The following is a 26,589-nucleotide window of genomic DNA, read 5'->3' on the forward strand; positions in this document are numbered from 1 at the left end:
GATGGATTATCCCTGCTTTCTGAGGGTTCTGGGAAGAAAAGTTGCTTGTAAATAGGTGTTGGGTTGAGGGTTTTTTGGGGTTTTTTTGTGGGGGTTTTTGTGCTGGGGTTTTATTTGTTGGTTGGTTGGTGTGTTTTGTTTTGGTTGTGTCTTCGTAATAACAAAAGTATTTCTCTTTTTCAGAGTCCTTACTCTGTGGTTTGACTATGGTCATTGGCCTGATGTGAATGAGGCTTTGGTAGAAGGAGTCAAGGCAATCCAAATAGACACTTGGCTGCAGGTAACTAACACAAAGAGAAATCACAGTTCTGGGGGTAGTTTGGGGATTTGCTGCATGATATCTGTTATGATCCCTTGCTAAACAATCCTCCATGGGTGAGCGCTGAGAGCAGTGTGCAGTGCAGTCTGTAACTGATTTAACAAGGATCTTGAACAGAAGAATGAGAAATGTTTCTGTATTTATATGCAGATTAGTGCATATTAATGAGAAAGAAAATTCTTAAATGAAAGATGACATGCATTCAGTGGTGATCAAGTATAAAACACCACTGTCATGCTTTGATGTAGTTCACAGTCTATTTCAGGATTGCCTTGTAGAATGATTCTTGTAATTAAATTTTAAAATACTTTATTTCCTATTTAAGCATTATACTTCAAGAAGCATCTTCCCTTAGCAGGATCCTGTAGCAGTTTTGCACAGAACAGTTGTGATCTCATTGAGCTGTTGTACATTTCTGTTTGGAACCTTGTGTTACCTTCTGACCAACTCAAAAATGAGTGGTGGGCTTCCCTCTCTCCTTTAGACACTGTGAGGTCCCAGGAGAGGGCAGAACAAGTGGTGCACTGAACATATGAGATGACAGGAGTGTTTCTTTTCCTTATCCTTCCTACTAGGTTATCCCTCAGCTCATTGCCAGAATTGACACCCCTCGGCCGCTGGTGGGACGTCTCATCCACCAGCTGCTCACGGACATCGGTCGGTACCACCCGCAGGTAAGCGTGAGCTCAGAGCAGGAACCTTCTCAGCTGTGCACTGCCTGCACAGCAAGTCACAGCCAGGGATGGCAGTGAGGATGGGGACAGTTTCTGTTGCTGCTGCTGCTGCTTTCACCTCAGCACTTCACATAAGAATGGAAGGAGATGAATGAGCCGTGCAGCCTGGGAAGAGCTCTTTGTCTAATGTAATTTAATGTCTGCTGGGCAGTGCAAATCACCTTAAATGTCTATACATGACTACTAAGAACCTACCTCACGGGTTATATCTAAATTGCTTTCCACAGTGTGGAATATCACAAAATCCTATTTTTCTTCTTCCAGAGGCTCTCAATGTTGTTCTGCTGTTCAGTGAATTAAAGTCTTGACAGCCTGTTGTTGGATCAGGAGACTTTCAGTAGTAAATTCCAATCACTACTTTTGGAAGCAAGCTTGCTTCCTCCTGTTGATTCCTAAGGCTTCTGTTTGTTAATGCTTTGTTAATTATTTAAGTTTATGTAGCTCTTCTGTGGGGTTCTAAAGTATTATTGGTTGCTGTCCCTTGCAGGCTTTGATCTATCCTTTGACTGTGGCTTCTAAATCTACGACCACTGCTCGGCACAATGCTGCAAATAAGATCTTGAAAAACATGTGTGAGCACAGCAACACTCTGGTGCAGCAAGCAATGATGGTGAGTGCTCAGTGTAGCATTAAGTGTGTTATGTTGGGTGGATGTATTTCAGTTATAGCAACAAAAAAGACTATTCATTGTTGATTCTGTTCAATTATAATTAATTTGGGGTATTTGCAGCTGGTAGAAGTTACAGTATTAGTGTGATTTCCAGAGAATGCTTCCATTTTACAATAATTCACACACTGAGTTTTTGAGTTTCCTTATAAATAAATTTAGAGAAGAAATACATGAAAAACCTTTGTTCCATAAAGAGGTGGTTTTGCTTAATGGGAAGAAGAAACAAAACTTACTGAGCATAGCATAGAAAGAGTAATGTAATTAATTTGATAATGATTTTTATGAATAAATGAAAAATAATGCTTTCGGGTCAAGCTGCACAAGCATGTAGAAAATTTCAAAGGTAACAAGGTGAGAAAAGCCTGGTTAGCTTCTTACAGAAAAAATGTGCCATCACTATGGTAGTTCTTGTGGCTCCCTCTGGCTTCCAGGAACAAATATTTCATAACATTAGAGAAGAAAGGTGTTTTGCAATTTTAAGTCAGGACCCAGTCCCAGGGATTTCTTTAGACATTTAATCTTTTTTTTCTGTCCTAAAACAGGTGAGTGAAGAGCTAATTCGTGTGGCCATCCTATGGCATGAGATGTGGCATGAAGGGTTGGAAGAAGCATCTCGTCTGTATTTTGGAGAACGAAATGTAAAGGGAATGTTTGAGGTGCTGGAACCACTTCATGCAATGATGGAGCGAGGGCCTCAGACTTTAAAGGAGACATCCTTCAATCAGGTATCAGCAAATGTCCAAGAGGCTGTTCTTCAGGAAGAGGCTGTTCTTCAGGACAGCCACCTGCCCCAGATGTGTTACAAGAACCTTTGCCATTTAAGACAAAAAGTTAATCTTTTAGGACTCATTATGTTAGTAGCAGATTTCAATATTGACATTTATCTTCAGATTTATGTCATTTTTGGTGACTATAAGAGGCCATGGTAGTCCAAATTGTCAGTGACTGCTCTGCTGTTAATTACTCTGCTTTGTTCACAGTAAGCACTAGCACAGATAACAGAGAATTCACTGAGCTTGTAAGCCTACTCTTAAAGGGTGATTCTAAGCATTCAGTTCCTCCTATAATGAAGTCTACTTGTGAGCAGTGTTGTTTGATAAATTCAATGCAGATCTTGGATCCAGGAGTTTCTGGATCTGCTATAAAAATGTGAGGTCAAGTATTTGTGGTGCAATTTGAAGAGACTCTGATGCTCTTTGTAGGTGTTAAGTGGTCTCCACCTGCTACACTACAGTCTGTTGAAATTCATTTTTCTGTTGTTTTAACCCCTAGGCCTATGGCAGAGATCTCATGGAAGCTCAAGAGTGGTGCAGGAAGTATATGAAATCAGGAAATGTCAAAGACCTAACTCAGGCTTGGGATCTCTATTACCACGTGTTCCGACGTATCTCAAAGCAGCTGCCGCAGGTGAGGAGGGAGATTCAGATCTTTTGTGGGCCTTACAGTACAAGTTGTCAATACCAACCTTTGCTTTATGTTTTCTGGTTATTCAAAATGTACTAATTAGATATTCTGGAAATAACTGCATAGGGTTTGCTGCAAATTTGGTGTTTGTGCAGCACTTCCTGCAAGTACCTGAAGTATTGGTCATGGCCTGAACTGGTTTAGGTCCCTTGACAGCATGAACTCTTCAGATGCTGCTGTGAGATTGAACTGAAATTCTAAGGGGTTGTATTTCTTTTGGTTTTGTTAGCTCACTTCTTTGGAGCTACAGTACGTGTCACCAAAACTCCTAATGTGCCGGGATCTGGAATTGGCAGTGCCAGGAACGTACGATCCCAACCAGCCCATCATACGCATTCAGTCCATCGCACCCTCGCTGCAGGTCATCACCTCCAAGCAGCGACCCAGGAAGCTGACATTAATGGGTAAGAGAGAGCAGTTTCCACCTTGCTATTCCAGTATTTCAGCAGTTGTTGCTCTTGGTCCAACTATTTATTTACCTGGTAAAACCTCTACAACCTTTCTTTTCAGGTGAAGTTTTTCTTAATCAGTCTGCCACGCTTTCCAGTTTTGTGTACATGTGTGTTTACTCTTGTCTGTTTATGCAATGAGAATAAACTTTTGTGCGCTAATTCTTTTGCAGGAAGCAATGGGCATGAGTTTGTGTTCCTTCTGAAAGGTCACGAAGACCTTCGCCAAGATGAAAGAGTGATGCAGCTTTTTGGGTTGGTCAACACTCTGTTAGCAAATGACCCAACTTCTCTTCGTAAAAACCTCAGGTGTGTGCTCTGCATAATCACTGAAAATGCTTGTGCATATGTGACTCCTTACACAGGTGCAGCTTTGCAAACCTTGGCACAAGCAGTGGTTTTGGGAAGAAATGGCAAATCTTGGAACTAAGTAAATTAAAAAGAAAACCAGCGTTCATAGAATTCAAACATGGAGGAAATGTATCAGAGGGGATTATTAATTTTATTTAATTGAAGTCCTATCTTGTAAATTGTTATGGTCTTTGAAGCACTGCCTATTTCAATTTACTTTGAGCACTGCCTTAGAAGCCTGAGAATGGGTTTTTGCCAAAGATTTTTATTATAGTCACTAAATAGCTTGGTGAAGAATCACTGAGTGCAATTCTGCAGTGTCTTTCAAGCAAGAACACATCAAATATCATATGCAAATAACAGATCATTGTGGGTGACATAACATGTACCTTCTGAAAGCAGCCTTTCAGTGAAAACCACATAAACTTTGAGCTTGTCTGTAGATTACCTGGCAACAATCTGTGCAAAATGGCTGTTTAAAGTCTGTTTGGAAAGACAAGCAGAGCAACTGTTGACAATTTGGACAGAATCAGATTGAACAGTAGTTGTTTTAAGCATCTCAAATATTAAGTTACAATGTACAACAATTTGAGCTGTGATTCTCCGTTTTTCCCATAGCATCCAGAGATATGCTGTTATCCCACTGTCTACAAATTCAGGCTTAATTGGCTGGGTGCCCCACTGTGACACACTGCACGCCCTCATCCGAGACTACCGAGAGAAGAAAAAGATCCTGCTCAACATTGAGCATCGCATCATGCTGAGGGTAAGGGCCCAAGCTGGCAGAGGTTTTGGTACATTCTTTAGGACACCAGTGTCTTAGTGAAGGAAAATGGTGCAAGGCGTCTTCCTCTGCCTCTTTTCTGGTTGTTACAATGAATAAAAAATATTAGATAAGAGTTAGTGACCACAAGTTGTTGCCATTTGGTAAGTGATATGTGTTTGGAATTTTGCATGAGTGTGATGTGTCTCATACAAGGTGCTGTGCTGCTGGCATTATAGACACTGTGTCTGAGCAGCAGGACCAAAATTGGACAGATTGGAGAAACTGAACACTACTAGAAAATTTGAAATTTCCTGCCAAAAAGAGGGCGTTTGCCTGCCCAGAAGACTTATTTGGATAATGGTTTTTGATAAATACTTACCTGTGCAGTTTTTTAGTTAAACAGGGCTGTGGGCTACTGACTTTGTGGATACTAAATCATTGCCATCCCATTTAAAAACAATTCTTCACTGTTGTGTGATTCTCATTGTGTTTGAAATATGATGGTCAGTCTACAAATAATTCTAGTATAAACTTGATATGAAATTATTTATTTTTACTGTGTTTCTCACAGTACAACCAGAAGCTACTGGAGGTGGCTTTTTAATTTGCTGCATGTCACTTCTGAATTCCAGATGGCTCCAGACTATGACCACCTGACTCTGATGCAGAAAGTAGAAGTATTTGAACATGCTGTCAATAACACAGCTGGGGATGACCTTGCCAAACTGCTGTGGTTGAAAAGTCCCAGCTCGGAGGTGAGTGCAACACAAGTACTGGCAAACAGCAGAGTCTGTAATTATCTCCTCTGCAGAATGAGTGAGAGATGGAGATTATTTATTCTAAACCCCAGCTGAATCACTGCAGAACATGTATCCTCACATGAGGGGCCTTATAAGGCTCAGAGCACAAGTGAAGTGTACAAGATTATGTGGAGATTTTAGTCTCCATATACTCTGCAGGGGAGAGAAAAGCAGAAGCCCCAGAATATATTCTCTTAATGACTTAGACATCTAATTCAAGGGCACAGGGTGTTTGAACCCCCTGAAACTTACAGAGTACTGAATCTAAGCATATCACTTCTTTGTGCAAAATGCAAATAGTTAATTGCTCAATTGCAATACAAACTGAAACATGTAACATACCTGCCTGGCTTTTTCTCTTTTGTCTCCACTTGTAGGTGTGGTTTGACAGGAGAACAAACTACACCCGTTCACTAGCTGTGATGTCAATGGTTGGGTACATTTTGGGCCTTGGGGACAGGTAAGTAAAGCTGTAAAGGTTTCTTATTTAAAAGCACAAATTGTGAAGGCCTATCAGGTCATTCCTGAATCTGTTCTTGTGATAACATCTTCCATTGTGGTCACTGCTGAGTTGTAGTGATACCATCTTTCAGGTCTTAATTACGCTGTTATTTTCAGCACTGCAGGTATGAGATGCAGTTTGTGTGTCTTGAGTACAAGTAAGACCTTCTTCCTTTTTGAAATGAATACACATGGAACTAACTTAAGGACCACAGGTTCTAATTTTGCCCTTTCACAGAATAGGAAATATTTCTCCATCTATTTTATTAACAGTATAGCTTCCAAAATACTTTTAAATACAATGTATATTGGATTTAAAATCTGTATTGCAAAAAACAGCTAAACCCTGAAATGTTTTAATAACAAAAGCTCTTATTTCTGGACTTTAAAGTCTCTAACATGAAGCTATAAGCCTTTGAAAATTGAATTAAAACAAAATTGGAAGATGTAAGCATGAATACAGCACTGTAGTTTTGCTAGTGTGAATTGATTTTCTTCTCTATTGGTGATAAAACAATTTGTGTTATTTCAAGTGCAGCATAATGCATTACATGTTCCTACACTAAAAAAAAAGAAAAAGCATAAAACAGGTGGAAAAATTTATCCTAATTGAAAAATGAATATTCATAAACATTCATATCCAAGAAATGTACTGATCATTCTTGTCCAGGAGGTTATTTATCTTCCAAGATGAGAAGATCTCTTACTTGTGAGAAGTAATTACAAAACATGCTGTCAGGAAGGTTTCTTGTTCATCCTGAGATTGAAGATCTCAGACAAGCAAGCTACCACTGGCTGTTCTTGTTCATGAAGATAAATATATTTTCAGAGTGGAGCTGCTGTGATCTACTTTGGGTTTTTGCAATGGTCTCTCACCAATGGTCTGTTTTTTCTCCCACTCCTTCACCAAAGACACCCTTCCAATCTGATGTTAGACAGACTGAGTGGAAAGATCCTGCATATCGACTTTGGGGACTGTTTTGAGGTAAGTCTTTGTATTTGGACATGACATTTTCAGTAATATTTCACATTTTCTGGTGAACAGGAATTAATCTATAAGCCAGGACAAACTGACCTTGGAGTCTGATCCTGGGCAAACCCTTTGGCTCTCTTTTGAGCCACCCTTTATCCATCTACAGGCAGGATGAAAATAAATAATCCCCACAACATGCTTATCTCAGAAGCATGTTGTGGGGATTAGCTGACCACTGGAACAAACAAAGAAGTGTTAACATCACTTCCATGAAATTTCTTGGAGCAATTTAAGCTGCTGATAGGCAGTCTGTGTCGTTGGGCCCATGGTTGAGTTTTCCCTTTGTTATCAAGTTTATCATCAAGCTTCTCCGAGTAATTTGTGAAACTGAGGAACATAAAGCTGTGACTTTATTTCCAATTTGGAATAAAATCTTCAAGATTGTAGCAAAAAAGATACTTAATAACTTTTAAAAAGTAAGTTAGCTATTAATTTACTTGTTCTCCATCATCATTTGTTTAGGTTGCAATGACAAGAGAAAAGTTCCCTGAGAAGATTCCATTTAGATTAACAAGGATGCTGACAAATGCTATGGAGGTAAGAATTCCTTCTGATTTGGAGGGGACTGTTCCTAGGGAAAATGGCAACCATTTCTCAGTTTCTCTTGTTGTGGCTAAACTTCATCACTCCTTAAGAACCCGAGGTGTTAATATTTCAGCTTCATTTTCTGTGAGTTAAAACATCTCCTGTGATATCTGTGATACATTACAGTGGAAAGCAATTTTTTAGTTAGAAAATAAACTTACCCTGAAATTTCTCGAATTTCTTAGGCCTTCCTTAGTTTCCCCATTTCAAATAACTGTTTTTATCAACCAGACAGAGTCAGTTGCATGGTATTTTACAAAGATCATCCTCATGGAGAAGAGAGCTTCTTAGTTTGTAATTAATGCATGTCTTGTTCTCTTAATGAACAAAGCATAGAGAACTCCAGTTCAAAGCTACTTCCTCCTCCCTGAGTGTTGGGGCTGTACTTGCAGAGTGAACAAAGCAGTTGATTCACTTCTTTTTCTTCCAAAGGTGACAGGCCTGGATGGGAACTACAGAATCACGTGTCATACAGTGATGGAAGTGCTGCGTGAACACAAGGACAGTGTCATGGCTGTGCTGGAAGCCTTTGTGTATGATCCCCTATTGAATTGGAGACTGATGGACAGTAAGTGATTCTGATAAAATAGTGACAGCAAGAGAATATGCATACAAGAAATCCAGAAGCCTGAAATCCAGTGTCTTTTCAAACAATCTGATCAAACTGTTAGTTTGCATGTGCTATTTCTGTGCACACAGTTTTAGGGATTTTAATATGAAATTACAGCAGTGATCAGGAGATGGAAATTATTTTCAGGTGACATCAAATCTGGAGAAGGAGAAAGGCAACCAAATCTGTATTGTTTGTGGACAAATTTGCTCTGAAACACTGAAACTCCAGTTCATCCTTTCCAACTCCTTGTTTTCTTGCAGCAAATACAAAGGGCAATAAGCGCTCACGAACAAGAACAGACTCCTACTCAACCAGTCAGTCAGTAGGTGAGTAGAAAAGATGATAGATGTCACAAATATGCTTTTCAAAGTAGCTGATTAGCAGTCTTGCTAATGTTTCCAGAAGAATATTTCAGCTGCTTTTCAGCTTCACATTTATGCTTTTGTGTTTTCATGTTGTTTTCAATAGAAATGTTGGACAGTGTGGAATTGGGTGAGACGTCCCATAAAAAAACTGGAACCACAGTGCCTGAATCCATCCATTCCTTCAGTGAGTTTCATTATTGTTTCTATACTGATCCAGAAACTGTTCTTAGATCAGAAAATTTCATCATGATCCAAATGCAATTATATGAGATGGGACAGATACAGTCTCTTGTCAGCATAAAAGTGATCAGTGTTGTCAACTCCCACAAAGAGTTGCATCTGTAGAAAATGCATCTAGGTTTGCTCTCAAAATAGTATTTGGAAAGGACACATCTAACAAATGCTTTTATTGTTCAGATGAAGTGCTTATTGTGTGTCCTACTTCTCTCTTTTAGTAGGGGATGGTCTGGTGAAGCCAGAAGCTCTAAATAAGAAGGCAATTCAGATCATCAACAGGGTTCGAGATAAGCTCACCGGTGAGTGTTTAGTTGTGTTTATACAAAAGAAACTTAAAAGCTGATGGATCAGCACTGTCCTTAGTGTTTGTATTTTGTATTAAACCTTTAATTTAACATATTCTGATTAATTGGATGATGCCATTTTCCTGGTTTTGTCCATAACCTAAGTACTTTGCCTGTATTTAGATACAAATAAGTCTGATTTGAAAAGTACAGAGGTGTTTGTAACTACAGATTTCATATTTTGCTTGTGTTAGCTTGTTAGTAGAAGTTGAATTTCTACTGTCCTGGCTTCATAGTTTGCAGCATTTAGTTGCAAAATTTTACACTTTTAAAGTTTATAAGAAACTACTCCCCACCTGCCAGATAATGTACTTGAAGGGATTAGGACCAGGATTTGTGACTCCTTTTGTGGTTTTTTTCATCCTTTAATTTCAAAGGTCGAGACTTCTCTCATGATGAAACTCTTGATGTACCCACACAAGTAGAACTGCTCATTAAACAAGCAACTTCCCATGAGAACCTGTGCCAGTGCTACATTGGATGGTGAGTTTGTCACTCGGCTAACCTGGTAAAATTCTTCTGGAATATTCTGGGCAGGGAACTGCTAAAGAGAACCTCACTTGGAGCAGTTTATTGTAGGAGCCATACCACATACTGCATCTGATCTGGTAGATTCTGCAAGCTCATGGCAATGCCACAGACAGTCTCTAGGAAATTTGCTGTTATAAGTAGTGACAAGGATTTTACATTTTAAATGTTTGAAATAAAGAATGTGGTGGTCAGTGCTTTCAGCTACACTGAAGGATAAAACAAAGATGCTTTAGTGTCATTTTGAGACTTAGATAACTTAGAACTATGCTTAAGGAAATAGATCTCTTTCCTGTTAATGTTTAAAAGTGATAAAGATCACCTGGCAACTTTACGGGAGCTCAAGTGGTGCCTAGTCTGTGTGGAATCTCAGTCCTTCTCAGTGTTGTCTTTGTGAAACTACATGCAAGTCAACATTATTCCAATATCTTTATTTTCTTTAGGTGTCCTTTCTGGTAACAGGAGATTCCAGAGTATGCACAGCCTTTTATTCTGGAGGCTTTTCACTCCGAACTTGCTCTTCTACAAACACAAACGTTGGACTGAAATACAGCCTTTGTCAAATATTTTTAAATGTAAATGAAAAGAGTTATTGTATATTAAAAGTTGGTGTAAGCCAATGTATAGCTGCTGTTGGAAAAACAAGCTGTCTGAAACAAAACACTTGATTTGGGTTTCCAGGACAGTGAAGACTGATTGTACCACAGATGTCTATGGTTCCACTTTGTCTTTGGGGAACTGGAGATCCATTGAAAATAACTATACGGGTTTTCACTCACTTTGCAATGTAACTAAGTAACTTGCAGATTAATTATTGCCCTGGTCATTCCTGTTGATGTGGGTGCAGTGAGCTAAATGTGCAGGAGGCTTCATCTAGGTTTGGGGGGAGCTGCATAACTGGAAAGAAAAAGCAGAATTTTACCATTGTTTCCTCCTGTACCTTGTTTTCAAACTTGATTCTTGCCCCAAAATTGGAAATTTATCTATCTGCTCATTACACTAGTTCAGGATTTGTGTTTCTGACTAGATCAGGGTTTTGAGCACATCCAAGATTTGAAAACCTTGAGCCTGAGCAAAGTCAGGGTGCCTCTGTGCAGAGTGATTGGTGGCAAACTGGATACAGGGTACAAATAAATACCACTTAGGAGCCTCCTGCAGTGGCTGGGTTAAACAGCAGTGTTGGGAAATAACTAGGGAAAGTTAGGGTTTGGCACAGGAGGCAGATGAGGGGGGAGAGCTGGTTGTAACTTGAAACAGAAAATAATGGTTATTAAACATGAGGTTGAAGGTGAAGTTATGATTTATGAATTAAAAATGTTAAAAACAATGCACAAAATACAACAGAGTAGCCATGTTTAGATGCCATGTTGTATTTGCATATTTTTGTGCCAATAAATTACATCGAAATGTAAACACTTTGGCTGTGTTATTGTTTATTCCTAAGTCTTTCTTAGGCAGGGACAGGGAAGCAGATTACAATTTTTTTTAAGGTTCCTATTGCCATTGGTTTGTCTTTTTGTGCATCAGTTCGGGTCATTGGCTTTATTTCCCTTCTGACAGCAGCTGAATGAAGTCTGCCAGTTGTGTACACAAACTGTGACCATGCAACCCCTAAATTTTTGTTTTCTAGAAGATGTGATGCCATCTGTGTGATAAGAACATCAGCTTCCTTGGGCTCAGGGTCAGGGCCACAGTTCCAGGCACAGCATGGAGCCTTGGACAGGATTCCCTGGGCTTCCCCAGCTGCTTGTGCAAATGCTGCACTCCAAAAATGGGAAATGGGGAGGTGGCAGTCACAAGTTTGGGTGTTGGCCCTTGCCCTTTTCTGGGCATTGGTGTGGCTATCAAGGGGACTGGGCACCACGATATAAGATTATTAAGCCCCTAGAGTGTAGAAAGAAGGGAAACAAAGATGGGGAAGAGGAGCCACTGAGGGTGCTTGGTCTGTTCAGCCTGGAGGAGACTGAGGGGAAACTGATGGCAGTCTGTGCCTCCCACTTGAGGGGAAGAGCATGGGCACGCATTGATCTTTGCTCTGTGGTGAGCAGGGACAGGACCCAGGGGAGGCTGGAGCTGTGTCAGGGGAGTTTTAGGCTGGGTATCAGGAACGGCTCCCCTCACGGCTCCCTCACGGCCGCCCTCACGGCTCCCTCACGGCCCCTTCACGGCTCCCTCACGGCCGCCTTCACGGCTCCCTCACGGCCGCCCTCACGGCCCCTTCACGGCCGCCTCACGGCTTCCCTCACGCCTCCCTCACGGCTCCCTCCCCACACAGCGCCTATCCTGCCCCGCGCTGCCGCTGGGGGCGCCCCGCTGTGCTCCTCTCCCCGTTCCGGCCGGCAGCGCCCGATTCTCGCGATAGCACCGCGTGTCAACATGGCGGCGGCCGGCCGTGAGGGGAGCCCGGTGGGGCAGGCGGGCAGCTCCGGCGCGCCCGCCGACACCGAGGGAACTAGCGCCATGTCGGCCTTGCCCGGGTTCGACAGCCCCGATGCCTTCGTCAAGGTGCGGTCGGAGAGGGGCAGGGAGGGCGGGCGGGGCACTACCGCTCCCGGCGTGCCGTGTGCGCTCGGGCCATGCCGGGAGCTGTAGTTCTGTCCCGTGGGGGCCGCGTGGGGATCCCAGCCGGAGCGGGTGGCACTTGTAGGGTGTCCCCAGTGCGAGAAGGAGGGTGTGGGTCCGACCGGCGGGTGCGGGGGCCACAGAGACCTGTTACCGGCCTGGGTCGGGCCCTGGCCGTGTCAGCCCCCGGGGATTCCTGGAAATGCCGAGGAATCGGGACCCTCGTGAGGGCTTGTCGCCATGAGAATTGCCCCTGACCTTATAAATCGTCAGCCCCCGTGTGTTTTACCTATGCACGATGCTGATTCCGGAGAGGGAATGGCTGCCAGATCTCAAATAGGAAGTGTTGCAGGGATTTGGGGTGTTTTGTTAGAGTAGTAAAGTAGTTGCCTGCGTTCCTGCTGGTTTAGAACTGATGAATATTCTGAGTGGGAAGGCTCCCACAAGGATCATCCAGGAGTCCAGCTCCCTGCACAGACACCCCTACAGCCCCACCTTGTGCCTGAGAGGATTGTCCTGGTGCTCCTGGAGCTCTGGCAGCCTTGGGGCCGTGACCATTCCCTGGGGAGCCTGGTCAGTGCCTGATCACTGGCTTTTAGACTTCCATTATTTAAAGCTGTCTAAATAACTCTGTGAAGTTACTCCTGGTGAAAAGCCCCACAATACACACATTAGAACCACGCAGTTCCAACCAGCCAGGCAAAGTGCGTTTCTATCAAAGAATACCCTGAGAGTAAACAGAAACAAAATGCTGCCAGAATGCTGATAACGTGTTGCTCTTGCACAGTACGCTCTGGGCACAGTGGTGGCTGCAACAAAGGCATCCAACGGGCTCCCCCAGCCTGGAGACGAGTACGATTTCTACTGCAGCTTCCCGGGGTTCCGTGCCTACTGCAGCACGCAGAGCGACCGCCTGCTCCGCTGGTAAGGGCCCTCTGCAGCTCTGGGCTGCTGCTCGTGCCTGTCAGTCCAGCATCTAGCCCCTTCTGTCTCAAACTTGCCGTGGTGAAAAGGTGGTTTGTTTCACGCATCTGCTCCTCTAGCCCTTGGCAGCTGAAGTGGCAAGCTTAAAGAGGGCATTTCCTTACAATTGCCATGAAGAGCTGTGCAGAGAGGAGCAGCTGATGCTGAACACAGGCTGTCCATTTTAAAACCCATGTTTGTGAGAAAATAATTCTAACACTTTAATACTGTATAGGTGCTTTTTCTATTTACTGCTCATGGGACATCTATAATTTGATTTCTTTTCAGACTTTGAAGTGTAGGAAGTGTAAAAGAATTGGGTGTTTTAGTGTTTAGGTAGCCTGCTTTCAGATTGCTGACAGCTGTGCTGTTCTCTTGCAAGCATGAGCCAGGTGATGCAGTACCATGGCTGCCGGAGCCTCATGAAAGATTCCAGCAAAGTGACAGGGCTGGAAGACAAATTTGACATGCTGGTTGACTCCAATGATGTCATTCTTGAAAGAGTGGTAAGCAAATTATTTCTGGATGTGGTTCTTAAAAAGTGTTCTCTTGCCACAAGTTTTCTTTTTTTTGTTGCAAGAACTTTAGTGGCACAGCTTCCACAGTTTGTCACTATTTCCTCAATTTTGTGTATTCCCTTTTTATTTTAAAAACCCTTCCAAATGCTAGGCCAGAGATCACATCAGCTAAGGTAGGTGGGCCAAGGGGTGGGGAGGTAATATGGGATGTGTGAGGAAACTAAATGCAGTTTGACATAAAATCCTCACAGCCTGAGAACATGTCTGTACATTTGAGAGTGTTCTGAAGAAACTCCTCCCACCCCTGATCTTCAACATATTCCTCCCATGTTTCTCTGTCTTGAGTTGCACAGAATTTGGGGGAGATGGCTGTGGAGGTACCTACCTACACGATTTTCTTTACTCAGTCTGACTAGAGTGTCTGAGGGTGGTGATTTAACAGGTGCTTCACACTGTTTTTCTGGATTTTAGAGTATTTTGTTGGATGAAGCAGCAGGAGTGAATAGAAACCAGCAGCCAGTCCTGCCAGCTGGGTTGCAGCCCCCACAGATGATTGTTTCCAGCTGGAACCGTAAGGTGAGGCCCCCATGCTCAGTTTGGCTGTTAGCTCAGCTGTTCTCCCAGCCATTGCACTACCAGTTCTCCAGTGCAGCTGAGTTGTTAAATGTTCCTTCATGTTTTTTTTCACATTCTAAGTACCTCTCTTTTTCTCCTATTCATTCAAACCTGGTTCTGAAATCTTTGTGCTTTCAATTGCCATTTCAGTTTCACATGCTCAACAGCCTTTCCTGTGCTTATAAATTCAGATCTTGAGTCCCAGCTTCTTTTCCTTATTGAAAAAAGTTACTCAATTTTAAATGTGGGGTATAACTCCTCTGAATGTTGGACCAGACTGAGGAAAAGAATGTCTGGTAAGTCATGTTGGTTTTACCTCTGTTTTTGTTTTTTTTTTTAATAGGCAGGAGAATTCCACAAAAGAACTCAGTCTGAAACATTCCGACTGCTTCATGCCAAGAATATTTCTCGACCACAGCTTAAGTTTCGTGAAAAGATTGACAATTCCAACACTCCCTTTGTACCTAAAATTTTTATCAAACCAAATGCTTTGAAGCCTTTGCCTGAAGGTAAGGGGTTTATTTTTTGGGAGGGTAGTTTGTTGCAAGTATTTGACACAAACCTGTCCTCACTGTGTGGAGGAGAAATCACAGACTATAAAAACAAATTGCAGGAGATGTTGAACGTTTGGGTGTAGTGATCTTGGTGACACTGGTTGTTTCCATATCTGCAGTGTCAGGGTAGGTCAGCAAACAGCATCTTCTTGCTGTTATACAGCAAATAATCTGTTCCAAACAGATAATCTGCTGCTGCTTTTTACCACCTGGAACATACATGAGAGTCACTTTTGCATGAGAAGTCTTGACTAGTCTAGTTGGCTTTACAGATGTTCTTTCAGATGAGTGAGCTGCAGTAGGTGTGTGTACCTTTGGTTTTGGTGCTTTATCAAAGCTGCTGGTAACACCCTGTCTCAGTAACACATTCTGCTGCTGGCAGTTCATCTGTATTCTGCACTGATGCAGTTGTACTTTCAGTAACCGGGAATGATTGACAAGTTTTTCTGAAGATTTTTCAATTTCCATCCCAGCTTTTGAGCCAAAACCACCTTGTGTCTTCCTAAAACCAGCCAAGTAACTGAGTTGTTATTTCAGGTACAAAATGCCAGCAAAAGCAGCAGCACTAAATTGTTAAGATTTTTGATACTTTGTAAACTCTTGTGGTGGGTGGAGGGGGAGAAAGCAGTAGGCTGAGAACATGTTTTGTGGGGGACCTAGTCCAGTTATTCCATATTGGTTGTTCAGCCCTCACAAAAAGTGGACGGCAGAGAAAGGAGCGCCCTGAGGACTTGGATGTGCCAGCTGCTTTGGCAGACTTCATACATCAGCAGAGGACGCAGAAAACTGAGCAAGACATGTAAGAAACTAACCTGACAGCAAGGTGCTTGGAGTCCCCTGAGTGAACCTGTGTCACATTGTGCTGATGCTCATCATGTGTAACAGTTCTGCATGTGTTTGTGTCCACACTACATTGTATGTGATTTGCTTTAGACCTCTGCAGTTACATTAAACATCTGCTTAAAAAGAGACAGAATATGGGAACTACCATAGCTCTCAAAGCCTCTGTACTCTGTCCTCATAAAGAGGACTGGAATTTAGTCTGTGCTTGTGTCTTCCTAATTTCCACAGGTTTGCTCACCCTTACCAGTATGAACTGGAGCATTTTTCTCCACCAGATGAAGTTCTCAAGAAACCTGAACTCCAGGTTGGTGCCCACTTTAATTTTAAACTACAGATGCAGTACATTTAAAGCCATACATGACACATTTCAGGTTTGAGGGTGGAGGTTGGGACTGGGAGTTGACAGTGAACATACCATGCCTAACTCATTTGCTCTGCCAGATGTACAGGCCCATTGAGGAAACACCCTGCCATTTTATCACCACACTGGATGAGTTGGTAGAACTAAATGAAAAGCTTATGACTTGCAAAGAATTTGCCTTGGACTTAGAGGTAACCCATTTGTGTTTTATATTTAGAAGTTACACATATACTTTTTAGGAGCTAGGAGACCATTATATTCTTCTAATGGGGGTGGAGGGGTGATTTTCTCTTGGTTTTTGTACTCCCCCAACATGAAAACACAGTTCCTGACCCCTGATCTGATATTATCTATAAGGTTGAATTAAACTGTGTCAGTACTAGAAGTTTTCCAATGGCAGGGCTGGCTGTGCACATCTTAGTGAATTTGATCTTCTTTCAATTAATCCTGATTTTTTTAATGTCATCTTAGTCACTGCAAAGAGAAAGTTTGCTCATCCAGTGTCTTTTTTTCCTCAAAGAATCCTTGTTGCTCTTTCTTCCCTCATTTAGAATGCCATTTGTTTTATAGTATTGTTTCTGTAATGAATCCTAGCTTACATCCTTGAATCCTTTCCTCTCTTCCCTGTTTTCAGCACCACTCCTACAGGAGCTTCCTCGGCTTCACATGTCTGATGCAGATTTCCACCCGAACAGAAGACTTCATTATTGATACATTGGAACTGCGCAGTGACATGAACATCCTCAATGAGACCTTCACTGACCCTGCAATTGTGAAGGTCAGCTGCAAAATTCACCAGATTTTTAAAAAATTACTGTTGTTTTAGTTTACACTTTCTTATAGTCAAAATCACACTGTGTGCTCGGTCTTGATCACTTGATTCTCCTTTCACTATCATTTGTTCAGGAGCCTGTTTCCTTGATGTTAGTAGTGAATTGCTTGCCAGATGCACTTATTTAGCAGTTCTATACTTAACAGTAAAAAACAGAGAAAAGAAGTCTAGACACATGAGTATGAAAGCACAGCACTACCAGCCTGGAGTAGAAATGTTCTTTGTATTATTCCCAAATTTTTGTGCTCTTCAAGGTCCTTCATGGTGCTGATTCAGACGTGGAGTGGCTGCAAAGAGACTTCGGTCTGTACTTGGTGAATGTGTTTGATACTCACCAAGCTGCTCGTCTCCTCAATCTTGGCAGACATTCTTTGGATCACTTGCTAAAGCTGTACTGCAATGTAGATGCTGACAAGAAGTACCAGCTGGCTGACTGGAGAATACGGTAAAAACTGACCCTTAAAGGGGCTGGAGCTCAAGGTTGCACTTCTTGTTTCATTGCTAGAGCTTCTACTTGCAGGACTCACAGTTATGGGTTAGTCTCAAAGTGAATGAGCACAGCATTTACCTGGCCGTGCCCAAAGCTTTTGAGTGTTACATTTTCCCAGGTTTTCTTAGAAAATGAGTGCTTTTTGGAAATATGTGCAAAGATGAAGTAATGAAAATCTGGAAGCCCACTTCTTAGGAACAGTTCTTAATAACTACAGTGTTACAGAAGACAGTATTTGCTCCTCTAGTGCCCCCACAAAAACATGTAATTACCTGTGCAAGGCAGAGCAGATGGTGTTGGAGCAGTGATCTTGACTATGCAGGTGCACCCTGCACACCACAGAGATCACAAGTCTACTTTTGTAGGTTCTGCAGAGAGAAGACATGTGACAAATACCATAGGAAGCAGTTCTGCCGTGTGACTTAGCTACACAGCAGTCCTGCTCTCCAGCACATGAACAAGAATGTGAATTGGAGAGTGCACAGCATTTTGCTGCTGTTCCCTAACCAATCCTTCACTATGAAAGCAGATTTTCCAAGCTAGTTCTTGGCATGTCTCATATTCATTTTGCCTTAATATGCCTCTAAGAGAAAAGTAACAGTTTGGCATGACAGCTGAAATATGTTGGTGTAATTCTGGCTCTTTTTCTAGCCCTTTGCCAGAAGAAATGATCCGGTATGCCCGTGATGACACTCACTACTTGCTCTACATCTATGATAAAGTGAGGGAGTTGCTGTGGGAGAGAGGGAAGGAGCAGCCCACACAGCTGCAGGTTGTGTGGCAGCGCAGCAGGGACATCTGCCTGAAGGTAAAGCTTCACCTGCTTTGATTACCTGGATCAGAGTATGGGATTAGGAGAAAAGGTCCTTTGCCTATTCTATGTCTTTTTGTGTGTCTGAAAACATCTGTATATACTCTGACTCAATCACGTGCAGTCACTTCCACTAGCTATGGTCCTTGGATTCAGATTCCTTCCTGCTCTTTTTTGAATGCTAGTATTCCTTGGCCTCACAATACACTCAGGTGTGTCTTTTCTAAGAGAGATGTTACGTTTCTGGTTCTGCTGGGTATTCCTAGAAGTTCAAAGCCTCACTGGAGCTGCATTCATAGACAACTATATTGTGCCTGTGGAAAATACTGTCTGTGAAAGTAGGCTTTGTGTGATGTAGTAAAGCTTGATGATAGTAAAGCTATCTAAACTTCTGGATTTGATGAGGGTGGATTTCCCCTAACAATGGATGAGATGTGTGTTTTTCAGGAGCAGGCTCCTACCAATAATTTAGGACAAAAAGCTCAAATACTCATTGTACCAGAGTGAATTTAGTCCCCTGATGTCTGTATGAGATTCTGTGTCTGAGGGAGGCAAAACAGAAAGCTCATAAGTGCTTCTTTTTTTCCTATCCAGAAATACATCAAGCCCCTCTTTACAGATGAGTCCTACCTTGATCTCTACAGGAGGCAGAAAAAACACCTTGATACCCAGCAGCTGGCAGCATTTAGGCTGCTGTTTGCATGGAGAGACAAAATAGCACGTCAAGAGGATGAGAGCACGGGGTAGGAAGTCCTTTGTTATGGACACTGACTTAATGCTTTAGTAAATCTCTTGGATTATACATACCCCTTCCACCCCTGAGATGGGACTACTCTGTTACCTCTAGAAATTACTGTACTACATCAGGCTGCTTGTTACACAGAAGTTCTGTTATGTTTATTTTCTTTTTAAAGTGTTTCATTGTCTCAGACCTTGTAATGGGGGCAGAGTTGTGTCCTTTGTAGGTGTTGTTAATAGTTTTTAACATTCTGTTACATTCATACCACCTCTTTGTGTTGTAGGTATGTGCTACCAAATCATATGCTGTTGAAGATCGCAGAGGAGCTGCCCAAGTAAGTTTTGTTCACACTCAAGGAGTCTTACTTGATCTTAATATCCAGCAAGTCGCTTCCAAGTGTGTAATTACTTCTGCAGTTGTTCCCTTCCTTCCAGCTGTCAGTACTGCTTTTCTCTATAGTTGTTCAGTTTGGAAGAGAAATAAATAGCAGTACTCCTTTAGAAGGCTCGCGAGGTCTGGGATACATCACTTGGATTGTGTTGCACTAATAAGCCACATTCCTTTGCATTGCTCTGTGTTACACATTCCTTCTGAGATTCTTTCACTTTTACAGAGCAAGAGAGGGGTGAGTGCCCCCAAAACTTACTTGGATTTTTATTACAGTTCCTAAGGGAGTGGGGAGGGCAAGGGACAGATCCCTTAAAACACCAAATTTATATAATATTTTCCTCAGCATTTGGCACTCATCACCTAAGAACCATACTTGAGAGTAAAAAAATTATGTCTTTAAATGCAGGTGTGCTGCCTGGCTCAGCTTTCATAGGTGAATACTGAATGAAATGATGATGAGGACAGACCACATAAGTGAAAGGAGAGCTGACTTGGTGGCTTCTCATCTGCACAAGCCTGGTGCAGAATTTAATCACAGAGATTAATCTGACTTGTCTTGCTCTGTCAGTCAGGATAGTGGTTATATCCTTTGAATGCAAATGCCCAACATACCAGCCATAAATACAGCACACTGAATTTTGCTCCTCTCTCTCCAGAGAATCCCAGGGTATCATGGCTTGCTGTAACCCTGTCCCACCACTTGTTCGCCAGCAGATTAATGAGTTGCATCTGCTCATTCAGCAGGCCCGAGAGATGCCTCTTCTCAAGGTAGGATGGCTTGTACCACACAGGACACTAATCACTGGCATTCCCTAAGCCAGGCCTGGAGCTGATGGTGACCTGTGATGATGTGTATGCTGAAGTGTGCTTTTTGAACACTGAATTTTGTAGTAGAGCAGAAAGATGCGTTGTAACTTCTTGCCTGTCTGCTGTGTAGTGGCTTACACACGGTGTAGTTTCCTGGAAAACTGGAGCAGTAAACAAACAGACACTCCTTGAACAGAATGCAGTTTATACTGTACATCACATTTGCCTGTGTGAGGAATTTGTGCACCTTGTGGAATTTGCTGGCCATGTAAATGGACTCATAAATATTTTACAGCTATGGTGAGGCAAAAGAACCAACCTAGGTGTAAGAAGTTAATTAGTTAAAATATATCAGCAGCATGTTGATATTAATGCAGCTTTCATCTGTAGTAAAAAAAACATATGTGAGCAAGAATGTGCCCTCTCTGTGTGAGGTGTTTGAATGTATAGCCAAGTGCAAACACTGCAGGAGGAGAAGAAAGTAATTTTATTAACCTAACTTTTAATAAATGTGATAAAAACATTGATAAGGTGGCCAGCCTAGAAGAAACAGGGCTTTTAAGTGACTTAACCTTTCTCTCCCATTCTAGTCAGAGATTACTTCAGCAGTCAGGAAGAGAGCACCTCTACCCAGCCCTGAGGTATTTGCATTGTATTTTTACCTAGAGTCTTAAGCCTTAAACTTGGAAACAAATGTATCAAAATTCTACCTGCTAGTAAATTGCTTCTCTTATTCATTTTACAAGTTTTTCTGCTTTAGCTTAATGGTATTATCTGTGCCAGATTCAAAATATTACCTGTTGTTAACTGATATTTTGCAAACCACCATAAAGCAGCACTTAAGGTTTCAGCAGCAAACACTGTGGCTGCTGGACAGTTTCATGTATGTTGGAATATATTGACTGAGCTGTAAGAAGAGAGGTTTCAGATAAGTTTCTTAGGCTGACTCGTTCTCTCTTGTCATGTGCATGAAGAGCAGCATCTCATTAGCTCATGGATGTTTGCACAGGGAGCCTTTTGATGCCACATGCAATGTGCTCTGGCACATGAGCTACACTAAGAATATTCCATCTCTGAATTTCATCCCTTTTTTTTTGAATTTTCATTAAAGTGTCTCTGCAGTATGTGAAAATAATAGATTCTTAGTGCATCAATGGTGTTTATAATTTGAATCTCTCTGCAGAAGCTGGAGAATGCCCTGTTTGGACCACATGACAGTTCACGGATTCCTATGGATGGTTTTCAGAATAACTCTGCCTTGGGTAATTTAGAGATAACCTAAAAGCCATGCTAATAATGCAGTGATGGAGCTTTGACATGGGGAGAATAAGCAGTCCTGAAAAAACTTTCAGGGCAACCTCATGACACAAAAGAGCACTAAAATACACAAGACTCTTAATAAAAATTTTGTCTCCTTTTCATGCAGACCCTGCACTGGTTTTGGAAGATGTTTGCCTCTTTTCAGACAGTGACAGGACAATGGATATTCAAGATAGTCAGCCAGAGTCAACGTGTCTTGTTGCTACTACCACTGTCAGCATATTCAGTGTAAGCAGTATGTTTGTGACAGTGTCAATATTGAAATACTAGAAAACAGACTTAATGATCTGATAAAACTGTGTGGAAATGTTGAAAGAAATAAGGTGGGAATGCATGACAACAGTACTGACTTTTGACAGGCATGAAGCCTAACCAAGACAACTGGGTTAGGGAGCCAGCAAGGTTACCTCCATGTCTCTGGAGGGTCACTGCTCTCAGGAGGATTTCAGAGTGAGAAGCAGCATGGCATGAAATGGCAGTAGCCAAACAAAAAGAATATTCGTGTTAATATGTCTTCCTTTTTTTCTTTTCTTTTAAGGAATGTGATGAAAATGAAGGAAATAAGAGGACTTTAACCACTGCACAGCGGAAAGCTCAGCTAATAATGGAGTCCTTTGAAAATCCATTTAAAATGGTAAAAGCTCCCAACAGTGGGATTCAAATTACCCAGTGCAGAGGATGCCCTGAGCTGGGCATCCAGGCATATCAGAAAGGCTTGACAGAGCATCAGCTGCTGCTCTCTGACTGGAATCAAGGGATTGTCCTTGCAAAGAATCATGTGTGGACTTGTTTTCAAAACACATTTAAATACCTCTTGGATACAAGTCTTTCTGCATAGTAAACAGACCATTCACCATGAGTTTTTAATCTAGTTTTCGGTTTTTCAGGTTTTTCATCTGTCCTTTGTGGCTAGGATTAGTAAGTTGTTTCTACTCTTGTAATTAATCAGAAGAGCAATAGAATGCTGTTACACGTTTGGAGTGGTAAATTACCAGAAAGTAATACCTGAATTTTTTCTGGTGTGCAGTTGATGGTTGGTCTGTTGGGGGTGTTTTGGTTATGTGGAGAGGGGCTTTTAGTTTTTTTTTTTCTTTAGTATTTCTCCTGGTAGTAGCTGTGGTGACTTCTTTTTTTCCACAAGGTTGTGTTGTATCTTAGAATATTTCTTCAAATTAACTCACTGATTTACAACAAGTAGCATTTTAGCAATGAGCTGAATGTCACATGCTGTTTAAAGCAAATTTTTTTTCCTCTCTACAGTATCTACCTCCAGAGGAGAATTCTGCCTATGTCTCACAATCTGCAAAGTTTGACCCATCATCAAAAATTTATGAAGTAAGACTGGTGCTAAAATTTCCTGCCAAGTAGTACAAAAGAAAGAAATAAGTAGTTTATTTTCCATTGGGAGCCTCAGCAATATAGATTTTTTTTTTCTCTCCCTGGATACTTCTTGGGAAACTTAACATGTTTCTGTGATATTTGTACCATTTGAAGAACCAGGGATTGGAGACCTTCTGCTGTGTAGTCCCTGTCTGTCAAAGCTGAAAACTCTACTGAAAGTGTGTGCATTTGTTTTTGAGGCTTGTTTGTAGCTTTGAACTTTTAAAGCATTTGGTTTTTTTCACATGGTGCAGCAGATCTTAATCTCTTTTACAGTTGAATTTATCTTTTGTACTCTTAATGAACACCAGCATGTGTTAGCAAGTTTATAAACAACTTCATAAAACTTTAAAGAAAGTGTTTCCAGGTAATATTTTTTCATTGCAGATCAGCAATCGATGGAAGTTGATGAGTCAGGCACCAGTGCAGAAGAAGTCCAAGAATGAAACCAATAAGAAAGCAGCCCAGCAGTCAGGTACAGCCATTCTTCCCTTCCTTGCCGTCTCTTCAGACTTGATACAAGCTGCTTTGCTTGCTTTTTCTAAGCCCCTGGCTAACTTACTCCTGCTTTTTACAGTAATGCTTGTTTGTCTCCATAGCTGCCCATGTCCAGACACAACAGTTGCATAAAAAGGCAGCAGAAAACGTTGTATCTATTCGTCAGCAAGCCACGGTATGTCACAGAATTTCTCCTTCCAGCCATTGCTCATCTTGACTGATATAATTCAGAATGAAACTCTGAGCCCTGTAACTGAAATACCTGAATGAGAGTGTTTTGATGATAGTGTTTCTGGTGCTGCCCCAGTGTAACAGCAGGCTCCTGCTAATTGTGCTGTGCACATCATCACATCCCTGCATGTGTCCAGCAGGGGATGTTTTCTGCTGATGCACTGCTACTCCTCCCTTCCTTTAAGGCTCCTCAGTTGTTCTGCATAGGTTCCCCCAAATATGCCAGTGGGGCCAAAGCAGATCTCAGCTTCCCATATCCTGTGAAATGACAATTTAGCTTTTTATAGAAGTTCCTACTGTGAGGTTAAAAAAAAAATTAAATAGCAGTTTAGGCCCCAGGAAGAGTACAGAGATTTCTCCCCATGCTATTATTGCCAAAGGCAAGAGCAGTCACTGAAGCCTGGCTCCATGGGGCAGTTAATTTGCCCAATTAGATGTTTCATTCTCCTTTCTTCAACTTATTCTTTTTTTTTTGTGTTATTCTGTGGGTTGCTTTCATAGCAGGAGCAAGCTAATAGGAAGAAGGAGAGAGCCACAAGTGAAGCAGGAGCAGAAACAGAAGCAGAGTTGCCAACACAGGAAAAGAAACGGCAGAAGAAAACCCAGCAACCAGAGGAGCTGGAAGCACTAAGGCAGTTTACCCCCTTTGATTACAGCAATTCCAGCTTCAAAGTGTTTGCAGGTAAGATCTGATCCCTTGCTAGAGTGCTGCATGCTGTGGAAAATGTTACCAGCTGAGCCTTGAGAAGGCTGTGTGAGTGTGGGTGCCAGTGCAGTACAGATTGTTACAACGTGCTTACCTTATAGTGGGGAAATAGTTCAAGAAATTGACTTGAGGAATGTACACTTGAGTATTCCTTTTCTCATTTGGAAACAAAATCCTGAAACAATTGGCCAAGTGGGTTGTAGGTTTGGATTTTGTTTCTTTTCTCTTATCTGTTTAATTGGAGCCAGGAACTAAGAGGCAAAGGAGGTTTGATTCCTTTGTAAAAAAGCAGCTATTCAAAAACATCTCCTGCCCTTAAAAGATTGTTCTGGATTTTACTGTGTGGGAGACTGTAGTGAAACCTCCATATCATCAGAGGAACACTGTGGAATGCATTGTTCTTTATAGCAAATTTTAGTAACAGCTTCTCTCCTTTCTCTTAGGAGGCAGCAAATCAAAACAGTCACCACAATTTGATCCTGCCAAGCAAGCTTACACAGGCAAGGTATGGACCTGTCATGAAAGGAGGAACAGAAGTGTGGGCAGCTGTATGTACCCAGCCAGGGGCTCTCTGGGGGGGCACATGATATTTTGTGCATCTGCAGAATGTTCCCTAACAGCTGCTGAGATGCAGCTTCCAATCCCAAGTTCATGCTTTGTATATTATTTCTTCCCATTCAGGAGGAGCTTCCTTGGAGTCCCTCAGACTCTCTTGTTGTTTCCCACCTATTCATACGTTGCTCACACCTGTGCCTCTATACATCACAAGCATGTCATTTGGACCACAGCAAACCACCACAAATTCCAGTTCCAAGTTAAATTCTCAAAAATCCCAGGCATTCCAGTGGTTCCAGGACATGTCAGCTTTGTGTGTTGCTCATGTACTTCTCCAAGTACTGTTATTAGGAACAGTCTCACCTCAGAGATTTTTTACTTAACTTATTGCTAATTGAGATTGAAAAGAAGAAAAAAACCATAAACAATCAAACCATGGCTGCCTGATGAGCAGACACAATGTTTTGTGCTGCCTTTTTATGCATATTTAGGGAAGTCTGTGACCAGCACAGCGAAGTCAATGAGCAGAGTTCTGTGAAATTAGAAAGATCTGGCAGCACATGAATGTCATGGAATATACTTGGGAAGAGCCTCACTATGATGGTGTTTATTTGTTTGTTTGTTTCTGTGTGCAGAAATTTGCTGGAGCTAACAAACTTCAACAGTCTGGAAACCGGAGCATGTCCTACCTGATGGGGAAAGCTGAAAGGTGTGGTTTTAGCCTGCTCTCATCCAGTGGAGTGTTTGCACACCCTGCCCCAGAACCATGGGCAGACCATAGCTGTTGTCCTCTACTGCTGGGGAGCTTTAGCATGTGTTTAATGGAAGAGGTTGCATCACACCCTGACGGCAGCTTAAAGGACAAAAAAAAAGGAAAAAATCCCCAATAATTTAGGATTAATGCAAAGACAAGTCTGGGTGGAAGGTTTGAAATGCTGAGGTAAAAGTTTGTGTTAAAGGGTGTGGGAGTTGCTTTCTTTGATCAGAGATAGGTGGAAGTGGAGAACATCTGCCTAGCTTGGGAGGAATAAGAGCACTGCCAAGTGTGAACATTCTTGTTCTGATAGATACTTAGTGTTCAGCTTCCAGGGTCTGAGAATTGTGTGTTACTTAGTCATAAAATAGCAACACTACCTAAGGGCAGCGTTGGAGGGAGAAGGGTGCTCTCTGCCTCAGGACCCTCTCTTGATAGAATCATTGTAACATGGTTAGGTTTCAATCTTGAGTGAATTTGGCAAGAATTAAAGTGTTTGTTAAATTCTTTTGCAGGGGTTCGACACACCACTGGCCAAAGAGATAATCTTTGTTACAGGACCTGTGGGAGTTGCTGCTGAATGAAACTAGTTAGAAGTGTTGCCACCATGAGAAAGCAAATGCCAGTCATTGATCAGTTTTTGTACAGGAAAGTTTTTAAAATCATTAAATCCTTTTTTTCCAAAAGGAAAAACATCTTAAATTATCTCACTTTTGTTATATTCGCATTGCCTTTTTTTTTCTAATTATACTCACAGTGTTGCTTTGTTTATAATTTTGAAAGTTTATCCTGTGTCCTCAAACACAATTAGGCTAAACTTGTCACTTCTTGGGGCTGCCTGACATGCAGAACCAGCATGTCTTTGGAGTACAGGAGGAATCTCTTGGCATCTCTGTAGGTA

The 26,589-nt window shown here is 41.9% G+C and overlaps 2 protein-coding genes across 7 annotated transcripts in view; both read left to right on the plus strand.

The window, feature by feature from the left end:
• MTOR (mechanistic target of rapamycin kinase) overlaps positions 1–11,174 on the plus strand; it is a 63,864-nt gene extending 52,690 nt beyond the window's left edge. For all 3 annotated transcript variants that reach the window (XM_039697444.1, XM_039697446.1, XM_039697445.1), the window contains 18 exons: positions 184–280; positions 895–993; positions 1,541–1,663; positions 2,266–2,448; positions 2,996–3,130; positions 3,417–3,591; positions 3,810–3,945; positions 4,606–4,753; positions 5,386–5,508; positions 5,931–6,013; positions 6,967–7,039; positions 7,550–7,624; positions 8,105–8,240; positions 8,546–8,611; positions 8,754–8,834; positions 9,106–9,186; positions 9,609–9,714; positions 10,203–11,174. In XM_039697444.1, the coding sequence (XP_039553378.1) occupies positions 184–280; positions 895–993; positions 1,541–1,663; positions 2,266–2,448; positions 2,996–3,130; positions 3,417–3,591; positions 3,810–3,945; positions 4,606–4,753; positions 5,386–5,508; positions 5,931–6,013; positions 6,967–7,039; positions 7,550–7,624; positions 8,105–8,240; positions 8,546–8,611; positions 8,754–8,834; positions 9,106–9,186; positions 9,609–9,714; positions 10,203–10,218 (1,936 nt within the window). In that variant the 3' untranslated portion in view covers positions 10,219–11,174. The remainder of the gene's footprint in view (positions 1–183; positions 281–894; positions 994–1,540; positions 1,664–2,265; positions 2,449–2,995; positions 3,131–3,416; positions 3,592–3,809; positions 3,946–4,605; positions 4,754–5,385; positions 5,509–5,930; positions 6,014–6,966; positions 7,040–7,549; positions 7,625–8,104; positions 8,241–8,545; positions 8,612–8,753; positions 8,835–9,105; positions 9,187–9,608; positions 9,715–10,202) is intronic.
• A 943-nt stretch (positions 11,175–12,117) lies between these two features.
• EXOSC10 (exosome component 10) lies at positions 12,118–26,484 on the plus strand. 4 transcript variants are annotated; one of them, XM_039697544.1, is made up of 25 exons: positions 12,118–12,264; positions 13,109–13,245; positions 13,667–13,790; positions 14,274–14,378; positions 14,761–14,926; positions 15,659–15,770; positions 16,043–16,118; positions 16,256–16,366; positions 16,810–16,953; positions 17,262–17,452; positions 18,149–18,305; positions 18,903–19,051; positions 19,331–19,381; positions 20,094–20,205; positions 20,835–20,885; positions 21,428–21,506; positions 21,671–21,792; positions 22,103–22,198; positions 22,825–22,899; positions 23,332–23,419; positions 23,544–23,617; positions 24,178–24,355; positions 24,823–24,884; positions 25,570–25,643; positions 26,204–26,484. In XM_039697544.1, exons 1-25 carry the CDS (start codon positions 12,136–12,138, stop codon positions 26,232–26,234), a joined length of 2,694 nt encoding a protein of 897 aa, XP_039553478.1. In that variant the 5' UTR covers positions 12,118–12,135; the 3' UTR covers positions 26,235–26,484. The 4 variants fall into 4 exon arrangements, with proteins under 4 accessions (XP_039553478.1, XP_039553477.1, XP_039553480.1 ...); XM_039697543.1 differs by having other exon boundaries at positions 24,175–24,355; positions 26,204–26,447; XM_039697546.1 differs by lacking the exons at positions 24,823–24,884; positions 25,570–25,643; positions 26,204–26,484 and having other exon boundaries at positions 23,522–23,617; positions 24,178–24,315.
• Positions 26,485–26,589: the final 105 nt, after the last annotated feature.

Source organism: Passer montanus, unplaced genomic scaffold (assembly GCF_014805655.1).
Source record: "Passer montanus isolate IOZ18808 unplaced genomic scaffold, ASM1480565v1 scaffold118, whole genome shotgun sequence".
NCBI classification, from domain to species: domain Eukaryota; kingdom Metazoa; phylum Chordata; class Aves; order Passeriformes; family Passeridae; genus Passer; species Passer montanus.

Coding starts and splice junctions, on each gene's coding strand:
- EXOSC10 (XM_039697543.1), top strand. CDS start 12,136: ATGGCGGCGGCCGGCCGTGAGGGGAGCCCGGTGGGGCAGGCGGGCAGC. Junction 22,900..23,331: donor CATCATCAAAAATTTATGAA/GTAAGACTGGTG, acceptor TTTTCATTGCAG/ATCAGCAATCGATGGAAGTT. Junction 23,618..24,174: donor CTATTCGTCAGCAAGCCACG/GTATGTCACAGA, acceptor TTGCTTTCATAG/CAGGAGCAAGCTAATAGGAA.